The sequence below is a fragment of the Centroberyx gerrardi genome, chromosome 14, assembly GCF_048128805.1.
Source record: "Centroberyx gerrardi isolate f3 chromosome 14, fCenGer3.hap1.cur.20231027, whole genome shotgun sequence".
In the NCBI taxonomy this organism is placed as follows: domain Eukaryota; kingdom Metazoa; phylum Chordata; class Actinopteri; order Beryciformes; family Berycidae; genus Centroberyx; species Centroberyx gerrardi.
In genome coordinates, this window is record NC_136010.1 from 17,215,986 (window position 1) to 17,232,789 (window position 16,804).

Consider the following 16,804-nt stretch of genomic DNA (forward strand, 5'->3'; position numbering starts at 1 on the left):
TGGTCACTTTCTAATTGGTTAAAGCTCTACCACCCGCATATTATCACGAAATGTTTAGCTCAGCCCACTTTCTTGGGCTCCGAAATGGTTCCCCTCTGCTTGCTGTGTATCCCTCAGCAGTCCCACTCCTCTCCCTCCCTCACCCCTCTCTGCAGCACGCCAGACTGAGTTCAGCCCCTTCGGCTGGAGGCTCGGGTTTATCTGGAACCAAAGTGAAAGCCATTCAGGAGCTGCGCGCTGTGAGGTGAAGGAAGGCTCCGTTGCGGTACACCGGGGGGGAGCGACCGAGGACAGGGAACCGGGGGCTTGACTGTTTTTTTCCGCATAAACTCGGATTTGCAGGGGCGAGCGGGGAGTCATGGCGATGTTCTCTGCGCTTGGGGTGCTCTTGCTGTGCCAGCTTTTGACATCATCCTCAGCCCAGGTAGGCTTCAGCAGCTGCTGCATCCGTCCATCACATCTTCATGGCAACATGCGCGGCTTGTGTTGGTGACATTTGGTGCTTATTCTTAACTTTTTGGAGTGTGTGTGTGGCCTGTGGATCACCAACTTGACTATCATTAAATCACTGGTGATGATGGTGATGAGAGTCGTTCCCTTTTACATGACCTGCATGTTCTCTACCCTAAAACATCTGGCCTTTAGTGTTTCTGCTACATAATGATTATTTGCTGTACGCTCTACACCTTTATCTTATTCATTTCATTTGCGCAATGATCAATGAATAGATATGCCAGGTATTTTGTCTACCTGGCTCTATGATTTACTTTGATTTTCTCAGCCATGGTGCACCATCACTATATCAGGTCATGTCATATCCAGGCCTAATTGTCTGCAGGTGGCTGTGAGTCTCGCAGTAGTTTCTGAAGTTGGGGTTATGTTTTCCCTGGACCTGTGGAATGCATGGCTTGGAGATCAGTGGCAGGGCGCACAATGCCACCTTTGTTCATTCAGACCCCGGTGCTGAGTCAAACGCAGGAGCTTATTTATGAAGTTCTCGGAGAAATAAGTTAATTTTATTTAGGTGATCCGTGAACTGCTGATTTATATGCTGTATGTTTTAGTTGGAAAGCTGTTTTAGCCTTCCTCTTGTGCGTAATGGCACATTTCAGCGTCTTTACGCGCGTGTCTTTGTATGACGTCCTTATCATGGATTTGATGTCCCATTAGCCTATAAAAAATGGAAATTTAGTAAACATCGTACTGCGCTTTTATTTATGTGTGTATTTATTTATTTATTTTTATTTTCACACTTTTAGATGCCAAAATACACCAAACCGATTTTCTTGACTTTCAGTTTCATCCAATCCATATCAAACCATAAGCTACACATTTCTGCTTTGGGAGAATTTGATTAATGGCTACTGAAATATCTTTTATACTCAGTGCGACTTGAATGATTTTGTTGAACTCTGTGTTGCAGAGGCCCGGTCCCAGAGGAGCCAGTGGGCCACCTGGACCCCCAGGGCCGCCGGGAAAGGATGGCACTGATGTGAGTTGATCAGACTCCAAAGGTTTCAATACTTGAGACTAACCTGCCTTTGAGTGGAGCTTTTGCGCTGTTTTAGATTTAAAGGCCAATTAACCCAATTAGTAGATATGCACCTTAAAAAGATGCAGTTGGCTCTTCATTCTTGAATGAGATCATTCTTTTTGTGGTAAGGTCTATAATAAATCCCTTGATTTATTTTCCTTGTATTTTCTAAAAATTAAAAATTAAAAAAGTAAAATAATTTTTTTTAAAAAGACATTAGATCATCAAATTTAAAGTATATTTTGAAATCTACACCTTAATTAATATTAAAAGTTTGTTCATTGGCCGACTCAGTTGCTCCACACTTATTTCATATCACATGACAAAATCAAAGTCCCACTCAATTATCTGTGGTATGAAGTGTTTTCTTAGCCAACATGTGGCTAAAATGTTTCCAGTTGTTTAGTTTTTATCACATTGACTCCTCCCACAGCATGTATAGCCCCTCCCCACTGGTATTTCATCACAGGTGTGAATGCCTCTGCCTCCCTCAGCTTGTCAGGTAGGCAGGGTTTTGGCTCGCAAGTAGGATGTGATGTATTTTACAAAACCCCAGTGAAGGTGAGAATAGGAATGCAAAACAGATATAGAACTTTATTTGTACAATTTGAAAGGGGAAATCGGATTATGTGAAAGCAAAGCAAAAAAAAAAAAAAAAAAACTTAAGTCACAAGGCACCTTCCTTTGGAAAGCTTATTTAAATCCTCATTTGGTTATTTATTGCCTCAACTTTTCTGTTACATGAAAATAAACTGAAAAAAATATATATAAATAAAATTGTATCCAGAGCCAGGGAATCTGAGAGCATTTTTGTTGTAGTTATTTCTGTTACTCCAGCGAAGTAAGGCCAAGTCACACAGAGGGCCCATTCATACATTCCCCAACCCTATGAGAGCAGCTAGAGTTTCACCTCACACCTCCTCCCGGTCCCCTCCAGCCCCCAGTCCAAACCAAACTAGGGCTTTTATCATGTGACCAGTCGGCACTGGGTCCTTTTTGTACTGTTTGTTTTTCCCCGGTCAGTCCAGAAGCTAACCACAATGTCTTATATGCAGAAGCAGATCGTAGACACACTGCCCCTTTTAATCCAATTTATAATTTATGATGTTGGCATTCCACTCTAAGGATGTGATTAATCTGAATGAGGAAAAGTTGTTTCTATAATTAAACATATCTCAGAGAGCTTTGCTTGAATAATCCCAATATAGTGTAGAGCGTTCTAGATGTACCAAAAAATGACCTTTGAAAGTGAATGAAATGCACATTATTTACTTATTATGTTACATTTTTCATCTCATTAACAGGGCAATCCCGGCCCTGCTGGACTTCCAGGGAAATCAGTGAGTATGCCAATAGCTTTTTTTTTTTTTTACCTGCATTTCATGATGTTCAGATAAGAAAAGGAGTACAAAACAATTGCTCAGTTGGTTAAATAACTGATTCAGTATAAGATCTCTCATGAATCTCTATCTTTGTAGGGTCCCAAAGGTAAGGCAGGAATACCAGGAGGACTAGGAAAGCCCGGCCTGCCAGGACTTCCAGGAGTGGATGTAAGTGACCAACATAGAGAGAGAGAGAGAGAGAGACACACACACACACACACACACACACACACACACAGACAATTCTCACGCAAACACCAACACTCGACCTTTGTCTTTGCCAAGGAATGTCAGGGCTGCTTTCTCCCGCTATGCCCAAATCAAATGTCTCTGCCTTGAAATTCAAATACCCAAACAACATTGCTTGAAATCGTGTCATATGAAGGTATAAACTGACATTACATCATAGTGGTTTTCTATACTGGGCCTCGGGACCCAGAACCCTGCTGGGTTTCATTCTAGCCATCTAATCAGGGAGTGTTTTACATCTGGGATTTGCGTTGAATACAGTTAACTACCTGATAAGATAGAAAACCAGCAGGACTGGGTCCCGAGGATGAGGATTGCAAACCACTGTCATAGACTCTATATTATAGACTGTAGATAGAGTTTACAACAGTATCATGGCAGAATGTGAGGCAATGATGTTTGACTGTTATATTTCCTCCTCAGGGTTTGACAGGTCCTGATGGTCCTGCTGGGAAGGACGGCCCTGCAGGAGAAGCAGTAAGTGTGTGTTAGTCTTGTGGTCCCTCTGGGATACCGAGGGTGCTCTCCGGGATACACCCCACTGAGTTTCATGACCTCTTCTTACTAAAGACAGACCCCCTTAGACTCATTAATCAACCAGCTGAAGCAAAGCACAAACAAAGACGCAAGAGCACACATATATGCAAACATACTGTCAATTTGGGTGCTGTGGTGCAGAGATCTTGGGTGGGGTCACGCGGGGCCACGGTCCGTGTTTCCTCTGTCGGCCTGGATTCGTCAAAGCGGCTGGGCTCTTGGTGGGAATGTTTTTAATGAGGGATCGGGTGACGCTGAATCGGATTTATCTGCTGCTGGCTGCTGCTTCCTTAATCCCGCCCGGAATGCGCTCTGCTTCCCACCAATCTGTGAGACTGTAGGAGACGGCGATCTGTTGCCCTGATGCTGAGCGAAACAGGTATTATCCTCCGAGTGATACAAGAGAGACAGAGAAGTACAACACGCGTGGCATCAAAGCACTGCTACATTTTAGGATGAAGCAGGCGGCTCCACAGGGCCGGGAACGGAGACTTATAAATCATGCATGAAATATGAGCTATTACAGCATTAGGAATAAAGATTCTGGGGATCTCAGCTGTGAGGCTGCAAAGGCACTGTCAAGACAGATAAACTTCCCGGCAATTCAACTAATTAGCCAACCTAATGAGGAAGCATGCGTCAACCAATGTCCCTAATTACTCGGATTACCACTGTTATGACTGGCTCACAAACCTGTCTGAGATTTCTGCTGAGCAGAAACGCACAGACAAGCAGGATCAAACTGGTGGAATTTGAGAAGTAGCAGGAGCTAATTCGCCGTAGTGTAATCAGCTCTGCCTCTTCTACATGCCGACATACAGTGATGATAACTATCCGCTCTCACAACAGGATAAGGTTGTTTTTATTCTGATTTTTAGACACATCTGCTGCATATTATTTCTAGGTAATAGGACCATTTTAAGCCTCCTCACACATCTGTGTGTTTATGATTTGTGTACCAGTGTCGCCTCTCGTCTAGTTTGCACAGTGAGGAATGCAAAGGAGAAGTGTGACACCACTATGTTAGGCCTGTTTCTTGGGGTCTTCTGTCCTCGCACCACACAGACACTCCAAATACAGCTGAGTGGGGGGGAAGAGTCGCAAATTAGGGGGAGTTGAGTGTTAGAGGAGGAGGAGAAATGGTAATAGGGGGTTAAGAAGAAAAGAGGAATGGTAAAGGAAATAACTTACAAGACAGTTTGAGGGAAACCGTAGTTTAATAATTTATTCTTGGGACAAATTGTGTAGGAGTAATTATTTTGTGACAGAAATAATTGCTGTAATATGTAAACTAATTGAAGGTGGGGAAGGGAATAAGAAGGCATACATAGAACAAGTATCTTATTACAAAAAATAATGCCCTCTTGCACCAACAATACAAAGCACATAAAATATTTTAGAATTATAGATGCTCAAACTGTACCAGCAATCGGAGCCATTGATTTTGAAAATAAATCATAAAATGAGTTGATATCCTTGTAGTTGCCAAGATATCATCATTTTCTTGTAATTTTCCCCTCTTAGTGTTTTTAATATTTAGTTGCAAAGCATTTATAATTTTCCACTTTCTATTGATGGCAGGAAAAGTCAGGTCCAAGCAATCAAATATATCAGAAAGTTGCTTTTGTGAAAAATTTGGAAGGATTGTTTCGCAAAAGAAAAAAAACAAAAAACAAGTCTACAATGTGACCAGTTCCAAGCCCATTTCATTGGACTCAGTGATGTAAAATGAATTGCAGTATATAGCAAAAACATCTGTGTGTCTCTTACTGTCTCTCAAGTGACAAGCATTTGTGTCCAGCAGCATACCACACACACATGTGCAAACACACAGCTTTACAATAATAAAGAGCTGGTTGAATGGGGGATAAACATGAACACAAACAGAACATAAACTGTCACTCAAGCTTAATGATGGTGGTTTTGTTCATTGATTTCATTGGTTGAAATGGAATTAGAGATAATTGCCGCTTCTCCCCATTTATTATGATTTACAGTAAATACTGTCTCCACATTTCCTCTGCACAAAAGCACAGAGTTGCTTGTGAATGTGCATGCAAACGTATGGCAATCGTGCATAATTGAGTGCAAAATATCAGATATATGTTGTGTTTGTATAATATGGAACAGAGAACCAAAATGTTTATCCATTAATTTTGAATTAGGTTGTGTTCTACAATTTAATCACCCTGCTCATACTCTTGGGCCAAATGAGAGCATCTCCATTTAAAGACTACTATAGATGTTTTTTAAACTAACAACCCTGAATATCGGGCGCAAAAGGAAAATCTGAATTTCCTTGCAGTCATATATGGATAAGCGTATGATCATTCTAATATGTAACTAAGTTTTGTGCCTTCAAGGTCTCACGGTTTATTTTGATGAAATGATGTTATCTGAGAGGTTGAGTGTGTCTTTTTGTCTGCTTGTTGACAGGGTGAAGCTGGACCTGCTGGGCCACCTGGACCTGCTGTAAGTAGCCCCACATACTGTGTAACATCACACAGATAAACAGCAGTTACTTCATATGATCTATTAACTGTCCTCCAATATGCAACCACTTCGCTCTGACTATCGAACATCATCTCCACCCTAACAAGACTGCTCATTCCTAGATGTTCCTAGTGCTTTTCACACTGTACCTTTTCATACTGCACTAGTTAATCTAGTGCCAAGAGAGTTAACTTCTATAATTCTATTCCTGTTAAGTCATGACTAACTCAGCTCCAAGCAGACATTTGCCCAGGAGTACACTGTTTATAGATCTAGAGTTCACAGCAATGACCTGGGACAGACTTTCAAAGCATCTATAAAACAGTATTAGATCATGCAGTGGAGTTTGACAATGTGAGCAAATCTTATCGTCCATGGTGTTTGTGACTTAATTTGCCTTCCCCTGTCTTCCGTAGGGCAGAGGGAGACCAGGAGCTGCAGTGAGTACAGAGCATTAGCTTAACTGTTTATGCATATTATTGTTGTGTGCATTTGGATGTGTGTGAGTGAGAGAGCAAAAGAGAGAAAGAGACAGAGAGCTTTATCTGTATCATTTTTGAATACCACCATCTTTTGTGTGTATGTTGGAGGAGTGTGCTTGAGTATATACACTGTTATATTCCAGATTGTGTGCTATGTCTACATATGCACTGTGATTTCTTGCACATACCCAGTTTCTTGTGATTGCAGGGGCTACCCGGAACCAATGGGTTGCCAGGCGGAGTCGGGCCACAGGGCCCCGTGGTGAGTATCTATCTAACCTTCCCAATTACACTGCCTGTCATCCTCATGGAAGAGTTATATCCACCCATTCCAAATCGGATAATCTAATAATTCTTGATGCTGTATACTTGATTCAGCACACAATTGGCCACGGGAAATTTCATCGTCTCATCATTCAGTTACTTCATCATGTGAATAGAGAATGACAATGAAATCCATACATAAGCCTCTGCAGCAGTAACAGTATTACTGAGGAAGTCTCACTGATCCAAAAGTCATTATAACAGCTCTACCAGAATCTGCAGGTGCATGTTTGGCCTAAATTTCCATGCAATGTAGCAAAGTGAGAGGACAAGAATAACCACTGGAGAGGAAGAGGACTTAAATATGTGGACTGGCCTAGTGTTTCTGCTTCAGGAGAGTGGAGTGGGGAGAGTCTCCCCCAGGGAGAACCAGGACTGATTGTAGCGACTGTGACCAGCTGATCTCCGTTAGGACTGTTGTCAGGGACACTGATGAGATGTTAAGTGGAGCAGACAGATGTGATCGGCTCTGACTTTGATATGATGAGGGAAGATGTGATGTCATTGGAGGGATTTAGGATTGTACTTGGTTTTTATTCATCATGAAGTTTGAATTTTGCTGTATGCATTGTCTAAATGGCATTTGGTTCCAATATGACTAGAATTATTTTAAGTGACAAGATGTTGAAGATGCTCCTCTATCCCTTTATCAGGGTGCTGAGGGTCTTGCAGGACTTCCCGGACCTCCTGGCCCTGATGGACTCCCAGTAAGTGCAACCTATCATCATTTTACACTTGTTATCTGTATTGAGGTTAAAGTTCACTCGCGTCATTGGTCATGCTGATACAATGCAGTCATACACTTTTCCACTGCCACCCAGTGGACCTCTTGTTGAATAACTACACTATAAATTCAAAGAGGCACCCTGCCGGCTGAGAAAATGGAAATGCATCGCCTCTCCACCCAAATGACCCTGCACTGAACCAAGGATGCATTATGCATTAATATTATTTGAATCTCCCTTAATCTCTTGCTGTCTTTTGTTATCCCTCCCTCTGTAAGGGTCTTCCTGGCGCTCTTCCTGATGGCAGCGGTGACCTTCTGGTAAGTTTTCAGTAATCCTCTCTTGTCCACCATGTTATGCACCGGCTGGAACACTGTAGCTGCAGTAAACTCAAGATATGTCCTCTGCAGCCAGTATCCACTGGTCCTCAGTTCTTTCTCTCTGTCTCCTGCAGTGTCCTGCAATCTGCCCCCCTGGTCCCTCTGGTCCTCCTGGGATGCCAGGATTCAAGGTGAGAACAGTTGCTATTGTTGTTGTGTTTATGATTTGTTGTGGAATGCACGCTCCTCAATATGTCCCCGGGAATATGCACCATTAAATTATTTTACCCACACACACTGTTGTCCTCAGTACATCTCCCTCCGCCCTAATGTCTGTATTGACTTCTGCCCCCTTTCTTTATCTTTTTGTTCATGTAGGGTCACACCGGGCATAAAGGAGACAAGGGAGAACATGGAAAAGATGGGGAGAAGGTGAGTTCATTACACACCACAAAGTAACCATAATGTGGTTAGATAAGGCTTAAAGGAATCCATGCAGTGCAAAGTATTCGTTTTATTCCATCCAACTGCTCATTTTTCCACCACTCTATTTTGATTCTGTACCATGTATCCTGTCCTGTCTCCAGGGAGACTCTGGTCCACCTGGCCCACCAGGTATTCCAGGCACTGTGGGTCTGCAGGTGAGTCACATAAACAGAATTCAGACATATTTCACAATATTTGACTACCGTTATTATTTCATCGGTTGGCTGCACATCAATGTTGCCCACTGGCATATTCAATACACCATATGCAGGGTATCTTTGGGGAATTGTTAAATAATCCTAGTGTCTTTTGATGTTTGAAAGTGGTTTCACAATGCTCTGATGCTGTTTCAGGGCCCACGTGGTCTAAGGGGGCTGCAGGGCCCCATGGGAGCTGTAGGAAACAGAGTAAGCAACATCATTTTTACTCACTCAATTTCTCAGTAACAATTCAGACATTTTGTTGTGTTCATATGTTTCCTCACTATTCTGCTGTGATTTAATACTCTGTTTCTGTCTAGGGCCTGTCTGGTTTCAGGGGTAAACCCGGTATTGCCGGCATCATTGGAAAGACAGTGAGTCTCTCCTTGTTTGTAACACTCTCTGAATAAGGACCATGTTGGTAGTAGTCCACAGCTAGAACAGACCACTGGTCCCATCAATGAATAGCTGTGTGTGTTTCATCTGATGCTTCCAGGGTGACGCTGGAGAGAAAGGACCACAGGGATTCAGAGGACCCAAAGGAGAAATTGTAAGTAAATGACTTTCCACATAGTCACACTAACAGTACATTGTCATCCTTGAGTATTAGTTTCACAAGTATTTTTAAGAAGTAAAATACAGTCATGCCTTAAAGGAGATGTTAAATTCCCTCTGTTGTGCTAATAACATGACCGAATCACTGTCCCTTACAACAGGGTAAAATTGGTCCCAAAGGAGCTCCTGGTGGAGCAGGACCCAAAGGGGAGCCTGTAAGTGCCTGTCTGAAAATGTCTGCATTTTTTTTAAAAATATACTATATCATATATATCACAAATTATGCCACCTGTCAGATCCATGAGCATCATACTTGGTGTCTTCCACAGGGTATTCCTGGCAGAGATGGCAAAGACGGTACACAGGGACTGGACGGTGAGAAGGTAAGGTACACCTTCTCCCCCCAGCATGCTCATTGCTTACATCAGTCGTAAGTCAACAGTGAGAGCGTGACTGACGTCAGTGCTGGTGTTGTCTTTGTTGGTAGGGTGATGCCGGACGCTCCGGGGTCCCCGGAGAGAAAGGACCCAACGGCCTTCCTGTAAGTATTCCAGACGAGGCTTGAGTGTGTCATGTCCCCTCTGGTATTGTCCCACCAATGGATAACAAGGAAATTCTATAATTCACATATTACCTTGACTCTCCATACTAAGTACCAATCTATTTAATTGGTTAACATAGAAATTCTATGGAGCCATTGTCATATTCATTATCAGCATCTTTCCCTTCTTTCACTTCCTAAAAAGTCAGTCCTAATCGCTGTATTGTAGGAATATTTCCTCACTGCAGTCATTGTATTTTTCTCTTCCAGGGTCTTCAAGGAAAGGCTGGTACGAAGGGATCTAAAGGAGCAGTTGTGAGTATAACAAAGCAATAGAAAGCCTATCAAACTTGAATATTAGAGATACGATTAGGACCATGGAGGGCAAACTCTTTTGTTTTACCTTCTCTCACACCAGGGTGATGTAGGGAAGATGGGAGAGACCGGACCCTCTGGAGAGCCAGGTATTCCTGTATGTATCTGATGGGCTTCTGGGGAATTACTGGGGTTACAGTCTCTCTCTATTATGTCAATTAACTCAACATGGGACTTGGTGTACAATGTTGTGTCCAGTCTATGAGCGCTACTGACCTCTCTACACCATCTTCTCTCTCCTCCCACAGGGTGACATCGGGATCCCAGGAGAGAGGGGCATTGCAGGACCCAGAGGAGTCGCTGTAAGTTGTCATGGTTACAGGTATACAGTACATGTAAAACAGACATGTGCATTCTCTGTTGTTGAGAAGCATAGGAATTACTAGAGTATGTAGTTGTTACAGAACCTATAAGAATAGTCTGTCTCCTTTTTGGGCCAAATCATGAGTCATCCATCTATTAAGTTTAACCGATTCACAGATATTACCAAACTTTTTATAGGTCTGTCAGTCTCATTGGCAAAAGACAAGCAAAGGAAACAGGCTTAAGCTGAGGCTGTCTCCGTTGCCAACACTTGCCAACACTTTAAAGTGTAATATTCTAATTAGCCTTGTGAATATTTGAATGCATAATAATTGGAAAAGGACATGAATGGAAAGCGCCCACATTATAGAACCCAAAACTCACTAATAACACATCACCAAGCAATTAAAAATGAGGACAAATTTGAAATAGCAGAATAAGAAACTATTGTTAACTATTGGCCTGCAGGATATGCTGACAGTTGGAAGGGGAAGAGACTGTGCTACAAGTAGTAGGAGTATGGCTGCTGATCCAGTGGCTTGCTAAGGTGAAGCTGTAGTAGTAATGCAGGGCCAGTGGTGAGAGCAGGTATTCATAAAGGAGGGATTCATAGACAGAGAGGTCTTTGTTTTTCACATCAGACCCTGCAGTGAGGAGGGAAAAAAAGGACACAACAGCAGTGCTAAAGCCAGGTGGAACGTCCTCTTCCATGCTGGGCAGAGATTCACTTTCAAAGGATTCCTCAGTAGAATAAGATAGGAATTAACACACCGCTATCACACACTACACCACCTAATGCATCATACATCACACAGCCGCCATGTCCATTTCAAAGAGACATATACTCAGTTTTTGGAAGATGCAATAACTCTGAAATGTTGGCGAGAAAACAGAGATAGGGAAAGTCTGGTAAATGTCAAGGTGTTATGTGTTTTGTATTACTACTGTATGCTCTTTCTGCTGGATTGGCATGATGATGTCTGTTTGCAACAGGGGGGCATTGGACCAGCGGGCAACATTGGGCGTCAGGGAGTGAAAGGCTTCCAGGTCAGTTGCATGACATCATCAAATCATTAAGTTTTCATTCCAATATCAATGAACATATTGGCTGTCATATGACGTTGCCCACCTATGTCTTTTCCTGCAGGGGGTAAAAGGGGCTCTCGGGGATCCAGGTCTTCCAGGTCCTACTGGTATCCGTGGAGGATTTGGTGAAAGGGTGAGTTTGATGACTGTGTTTATATGAAATCTCTGCTGGGGCCAAGGATCCTCAGAAGTGTCCAGTGACATCCAGTGTTATCCAAGGCTCTCGTTTAGTAATCTGGCACCCAGTCAAAACATACCCAACCACCACCAGGAAACAGAATCTGAGGAATTCATTGCCATTTCTATCCTATGGCCACATTACAGGACTTGACCTGCTGACCTAATATGGTATAAAATCTACTGGACAGGACGAAGTACAACCCTAACACTCATAAACTCTTCAAAAGGTCTCTCCTTGAAATTCAAATCTAGAGCTTTCACAAATATCTGTGCCACGGGCACACACACACACACATTTACAAAACAATGAAACACACACACATAAACAAACACGCACACAGAGACAGCAGGGATAGGCAGCTCATCCAGCTCTAATCATGGGAGGGTATGTCAATAACCGGGGCATCCCACCTCAGTCTCAGTGGTGTGTACTCAAACTGTACCCAGGAGAGGCCTGGCGAACAAAGTGGCCTCCTGTTCAGAATCTGGGGACAGAACAAAGCCGGTCTTTATACAGCTGCTGGTCCCCCTCAAGCAGCCCACCTCACTTCCCTTCATCCCCCTTCCATCTCCCACTGCCTGCCTTCCACGAAGCCACGGGCATTCACTACCCCGAACTATACTGGCTCTCCTTCATTCAGGAGTTTTCACCATCTCTCTCTCTCTCTCTTTCACCCTTGCAGGGTCCAGTCGGAGCTTCTGGCCCTAAAGGAGACATGGTAAGGATTTGTGGCACTGAATTTTTCTATCAAAGTTCAGGCTGGCCAAATGTAAATCTGACTCCCACTGAAAGCCCCGGTATAGTCTAGTCTCATATAGTATATAAGGGAGAATGGAAATAATTATGTTTTGGTATACTGTATAGGCATTTTTTGTTTTCATGTCTTCCATAAGGACACTTGTGTTACTATTTTATGATATATGTAATTCATTTTTAGTCAAGTACTCAGATCTCTTGTATTTCCTGTTTAGGGTGTGGCAGGGAGTGATGGTTTACCAGGAGAGAACGGAGAACCTGTAAGTATTTTCCTAATTTCATATGCTCAGACAATATCCAAAGACAAACAGTAGCCTTCTAGTGACCTATAGACTGTGTACCAGTAATTAGTATACTAACTTAAGTCAAATTCCTCATTTTCAGGGTCCATTTGGACCAGTTGGCCAAAAAGGAGAGGTGAGTTATATCATTTTATTTCATTCAAACTTTGCAGTGAGGCCTTGTCACTCGTGTTTCCTCTGCAACAATTTTACAATGTTTTTATACCACTACCCATGTGGACGGAGGTGGTTCTGTAAAGAGAAGAGCCCACTTGATAACCTTAATGACATACCCACTCCCACCCATCCCCTCTGTCCTCTAACCTCCAAACCAGTTTTCTAGGTGCTTCTCCAAAGGATAAAGGATAGTCACATCAGGTGCTGTTTATGGGTAAAAGTCTAATTACCTGTAGTAGTTCGCTCCAAGTTTCCTCTGCATCTGCTCCCTCACTACCCATTAAAAACTGCTGCCTGGCTCCGAGCTCGTGCCCACTTGTCAGACTCCTTGCACATGATTCTACCTCACATTCCAGGTTTAAGAGGATTAATTAGTGAGAGGTAGGCTATTGCTGCTTTAGCTTTATTGGCCCGTTCACCGCTTATCGCCACAAGGGAAAGACAAGTTAAGCTGCAGCACAATTAATGTAATTAGAGACACAGCACTGATGGGCCTCACTAACTCTCAGTCTCACTGATTTACTGTTGGTGTGTTCATTAGAGTAATTATCAAGCAACAAGACGCCATATGAATCCTCCCACTCGAGGTCTCAAGGGACTGAGTTTGTTCCTTGTTTGGTATTTAGTAATGATCAAATCAGAGGCTTTTTTCTGGATTTTTTCATTCCTGCAAAAGGTCACAGGTTATTCATCTGATTATTCTAGATCATTAGATCTAGAATTACTCTTAGATCATTTTTGTTGTTGGTCATAGGCAGGTAAACACGGTGAGCTGGGACCTAAGGGTGTGGTCGGGCCACAAGGAGAGCTCGGTGCAAGAGGGGCCCCAGGAAAACCAGGACTAATGGGCTTCCAGGGTGAACAGGGTCTGCCTGGAATTGCAGGAAAGACCGGCATACCTGTGAGTGCTTTTGTTGACTCTGTACATTACAACACAGGGCAAACCTGTAGAATGTCTCTGATTCACTGAAACATATTAACTAGCTATTGGGAGCTGTTGTATTTTTTAATAAACCTCATGAATGAGCATGCATCTTGAAAATATCTTCTGCACTTGTGTTTCAGGGTAAACTGGCAAGTGAACAGCACATCAGAGAGCTGTGTGGCTCAATGATCGATGGTGAAGATCTTAACCTTAATTGTCAATCATTCACTCAGGTGGTTTCATGACCCGAACAGTAAACTGACTAGGAACTTTTCTTCTTCTGTATTTTCTCTCTCAGATCAGATTGCACAGCTGGCTGCTAACCTAAGAAGACCCCTGGCTCCCGGTGTGGTGGGCCGCCCCGGCCCTGCTGGACGTCCAGGAAAGCCAGGTGTTGGCGGCTCTATTGGGCATCCTGGTTCCCGTGGACCACCAGGGTACAGAGGGCTGCCAGGAGACCTGGGAGACCCCGGTCCCAGAGGTAAGAAAAGAGACATCTGTATCGATTTTTGAAGGTCTTCTCTTGGTAGGAGCACTGAAAGTGTTCTTCCATCAATCAATGCCTGACTTCTGAATTGTACAATAACATAAAGCATTCCGTTTCCACAACAGGTGATGTTGGTGAGCAGGGTGACAAGGGACCCATTGGCAAAGCCATTGAAGGGCCAGTTGGAGACCAAGGATACCAAGGTATGTGGCCTGATACAATATACTCTTGTGTTTGGAACAGGAATAGTAATATTAAAGATCAAGAACAAGTTTTAAAACAATACCTTGTTTTCCTGCCAGTTTAAAAGTGATTTTACTGCAACCATTGTGGGATAATTTGTATTAACATATTCAAACACCAAACTACCATAGCAAACTGTCCACAACAAGGCACAATACTGTTGGATGCATTATGCAACTTCAATGGATTAAATATTTTATAACCCTGCTGTGCCCACAGGTCTTCCAGGAGTTCATGGAATTGCTAAAGACGGGCGTGATGGATCTCCAGGAGATCCGGGTGAGCCTGGAGAGGCAGGCAGGGTAGGTAGGACTGGACACCAGGGATCCCCTGGAATCTGTGACACTTCAGCCTGCCAGGGGACAGCAGCCGCCGGGAAATCCTCCAACCCCAAAAACCATTAAACATTACTTCCCGCAACCTGACACCATCCACCCCTGGGAGGAGGGGTGACAACGGAGGGGAGGAAGGAGGAGAGGAGGAAAGAGAGACAGATAACAAAAATGTCCTCTTTATATAAATAATACATCTATCACAGGATGAGAAGAGTAACATCAAAAGATGTGATATTTTGAGAGGAATAGAGGAACATCCCAGGAGTGACAGAAACATCAGAGCAACTAAGAGACTAAAAATCAAGATGAGATCCATAAATGAAGTGGACAGCAGCAGTGAAAAGAGTGCAAGAGAACAACTGCATTACTCCAAATACCATCACAGATAAGACTTGACTTAAAACTGGAAAAATGTAGGCAATTCTTTTTCTGAGTCCTTTGTGTGTAAAAACGTTGTACATGTTGTTTCCATGCCCCCATTATCTTGGTTAACATCCCTCTGGCAGATAGCACTCTTAGCACAACTGTCATTGTCTTTGAAGTGAATGTGCCCGCATCATGGTCCTTTAATGTAAATCACAGGTGTTACCTCACGATACAAGCTTACACAATGTAAAATATGGAGATAGGTACCAGAGGCCAAAAGTAAGTCTCAAGGAGCTGAGTATGTACTGTAACAGGAATTAAACAACAAATACCCAAGTGCCGACAAATTGTGTATATTAATGCAAAAACCTTTTAAAACTTTTGATAGTCTTTTTTTACAGCTTGTGAATTTGTTTGTTCTTCAGGATTTTTTTTTCCATATTTTTATTTACGTCTGAAGTTGATAAAGGTCTCCCTTGCAAATAAGATATAAGAATTAAAAACCAAATGAAAGTTGTGGATGGAGAAATCAGACATTGTAACTAGAAGAATCAATTTGTGTGTCTTTTTTTCAATTCTGCAATGACAACATCCACTATGTACTACCGGTGCTGTAACTATTAAATATACATGACTTTAAATACTATTTATTATTTGTGGGTGACTGTTGTATGTACAGTAAGATGCTACAGCGTCATGTTGTAAGAAAGAACAAATAAAGCCACTTTTCAGTAAAACATTACTCTTTTCTACATATCAAATTAACAAACTGCATTTTCCTATAATATAATGAACACCGTGCAAGTCAAGTAGTCTCTTGAATTTACAAAGTAGCAAAACCCATTCCCATAAAAATCTTAAATGACAGATAATAAATATAATCAAGAATAAAACAGATCTTCAATATAGACACCAGACAAACTGAACAATACACATCTAGAGCATTTGTATTAGTTTAACTCTAACAAGTGCTGAACATTTTTAAAAACAACTGAAAATTCATATAAATTAAATTAGAATCATACATATCAAAGATGCACATATGATTCAAAATAGCTGAATTGGGCACCATCTAATCTGTTTTTCAAAGAGCAACAGTGCCACCCATGTATGACTCTGTGCAAAGCACTCTTCTACAAACTGGCTCTAAAAAGAAAATATCAGCTGTATAACAAAATGGCCTGTCAAGTAATACAGTAACCTGATCTACTGTGGTCCTGAGATGCCAACCATGTTGGGGTATCACATACATGGTCTGGGAGTGAAAACCTTCCACTTTCTAAATCGTTGGAATGTAGTTGGAAGTGGAACTCCTCACAAGTTAATGACACTTGAATGTCACTACAAGAATGTAACATCTATGTAGCTTTTCCTTCAAAAATAGGACTAAAAAAGCGTTAGTACCTGATGCTTTTGTGAGAAAGCTAGTATTCCAGAGCCAGACCTGATGGGATAACTCCA

General features: G+C 42.4%; 1 protein-coding gene across 1 annotated transcript; it reads left to right on the plus strand.

Annotated features, from left to right (window-relative positions):
* Nucleotides 1-164: 164 nt before the first annotated feature.
* Nucleotides 165-16,062, plus strand: col9a3 (collagen, type IX, alpha 3). The gene is made up of 32 exons (XM_071894592.1): nucleotides 165-424; nucleotides 1,424-1,492; nucleotides 2,839-2,874; nucleotides 3,013-3,084; nucleotides 3,589-3,642; nucleotides 6,139-6,174; nucleotides 6,612-6,635; nucleotides 6,886-6,939; nucleotides 7,655-7,708; nucleotides 8,005-8,046; nucleotides 8,181-8,237; nucleotides 8,425-8,478; nucleotides 8,634-8,687; nucleotides 8,886-8,939; nucleotides 9,053-9,106; nucleotides 9,229-9,282; nucleotides 9,449-9,502; nucleotides 9,617-9,670; nucleotides 9,775-9,828; nucleotides 10,099-10,143; nucleotides 10,247-10,300; nucleotides 10,452-10,505; nucleotides 11,500-11,553; nucleotides 11,654-11,725; nucleotides 12,456-12,491; nucleotides 12,745-12,789; nucleotides 12,914-12,946; nucleotides 13,742-13,888; nucleotides 14,053-14,107; nucleotides 14,211-14,393; nucleotides 14,525-14,602; nucleotides 14,862-16,062. Exons 1-32 carry the CDS (start codon nucleotides 359-361, stop codon nucleotides 15,044-15,046), a joined length of 2,037 nt encoding a protein of 678 aa, XP_071750693.1. The 5' UTR covers nucleotides 165-358; the 3' UTR covers nucleotides 15,047-16,062.
* Nucleotides 16,063-16,804: the final 742 nt, after the last annotated feature.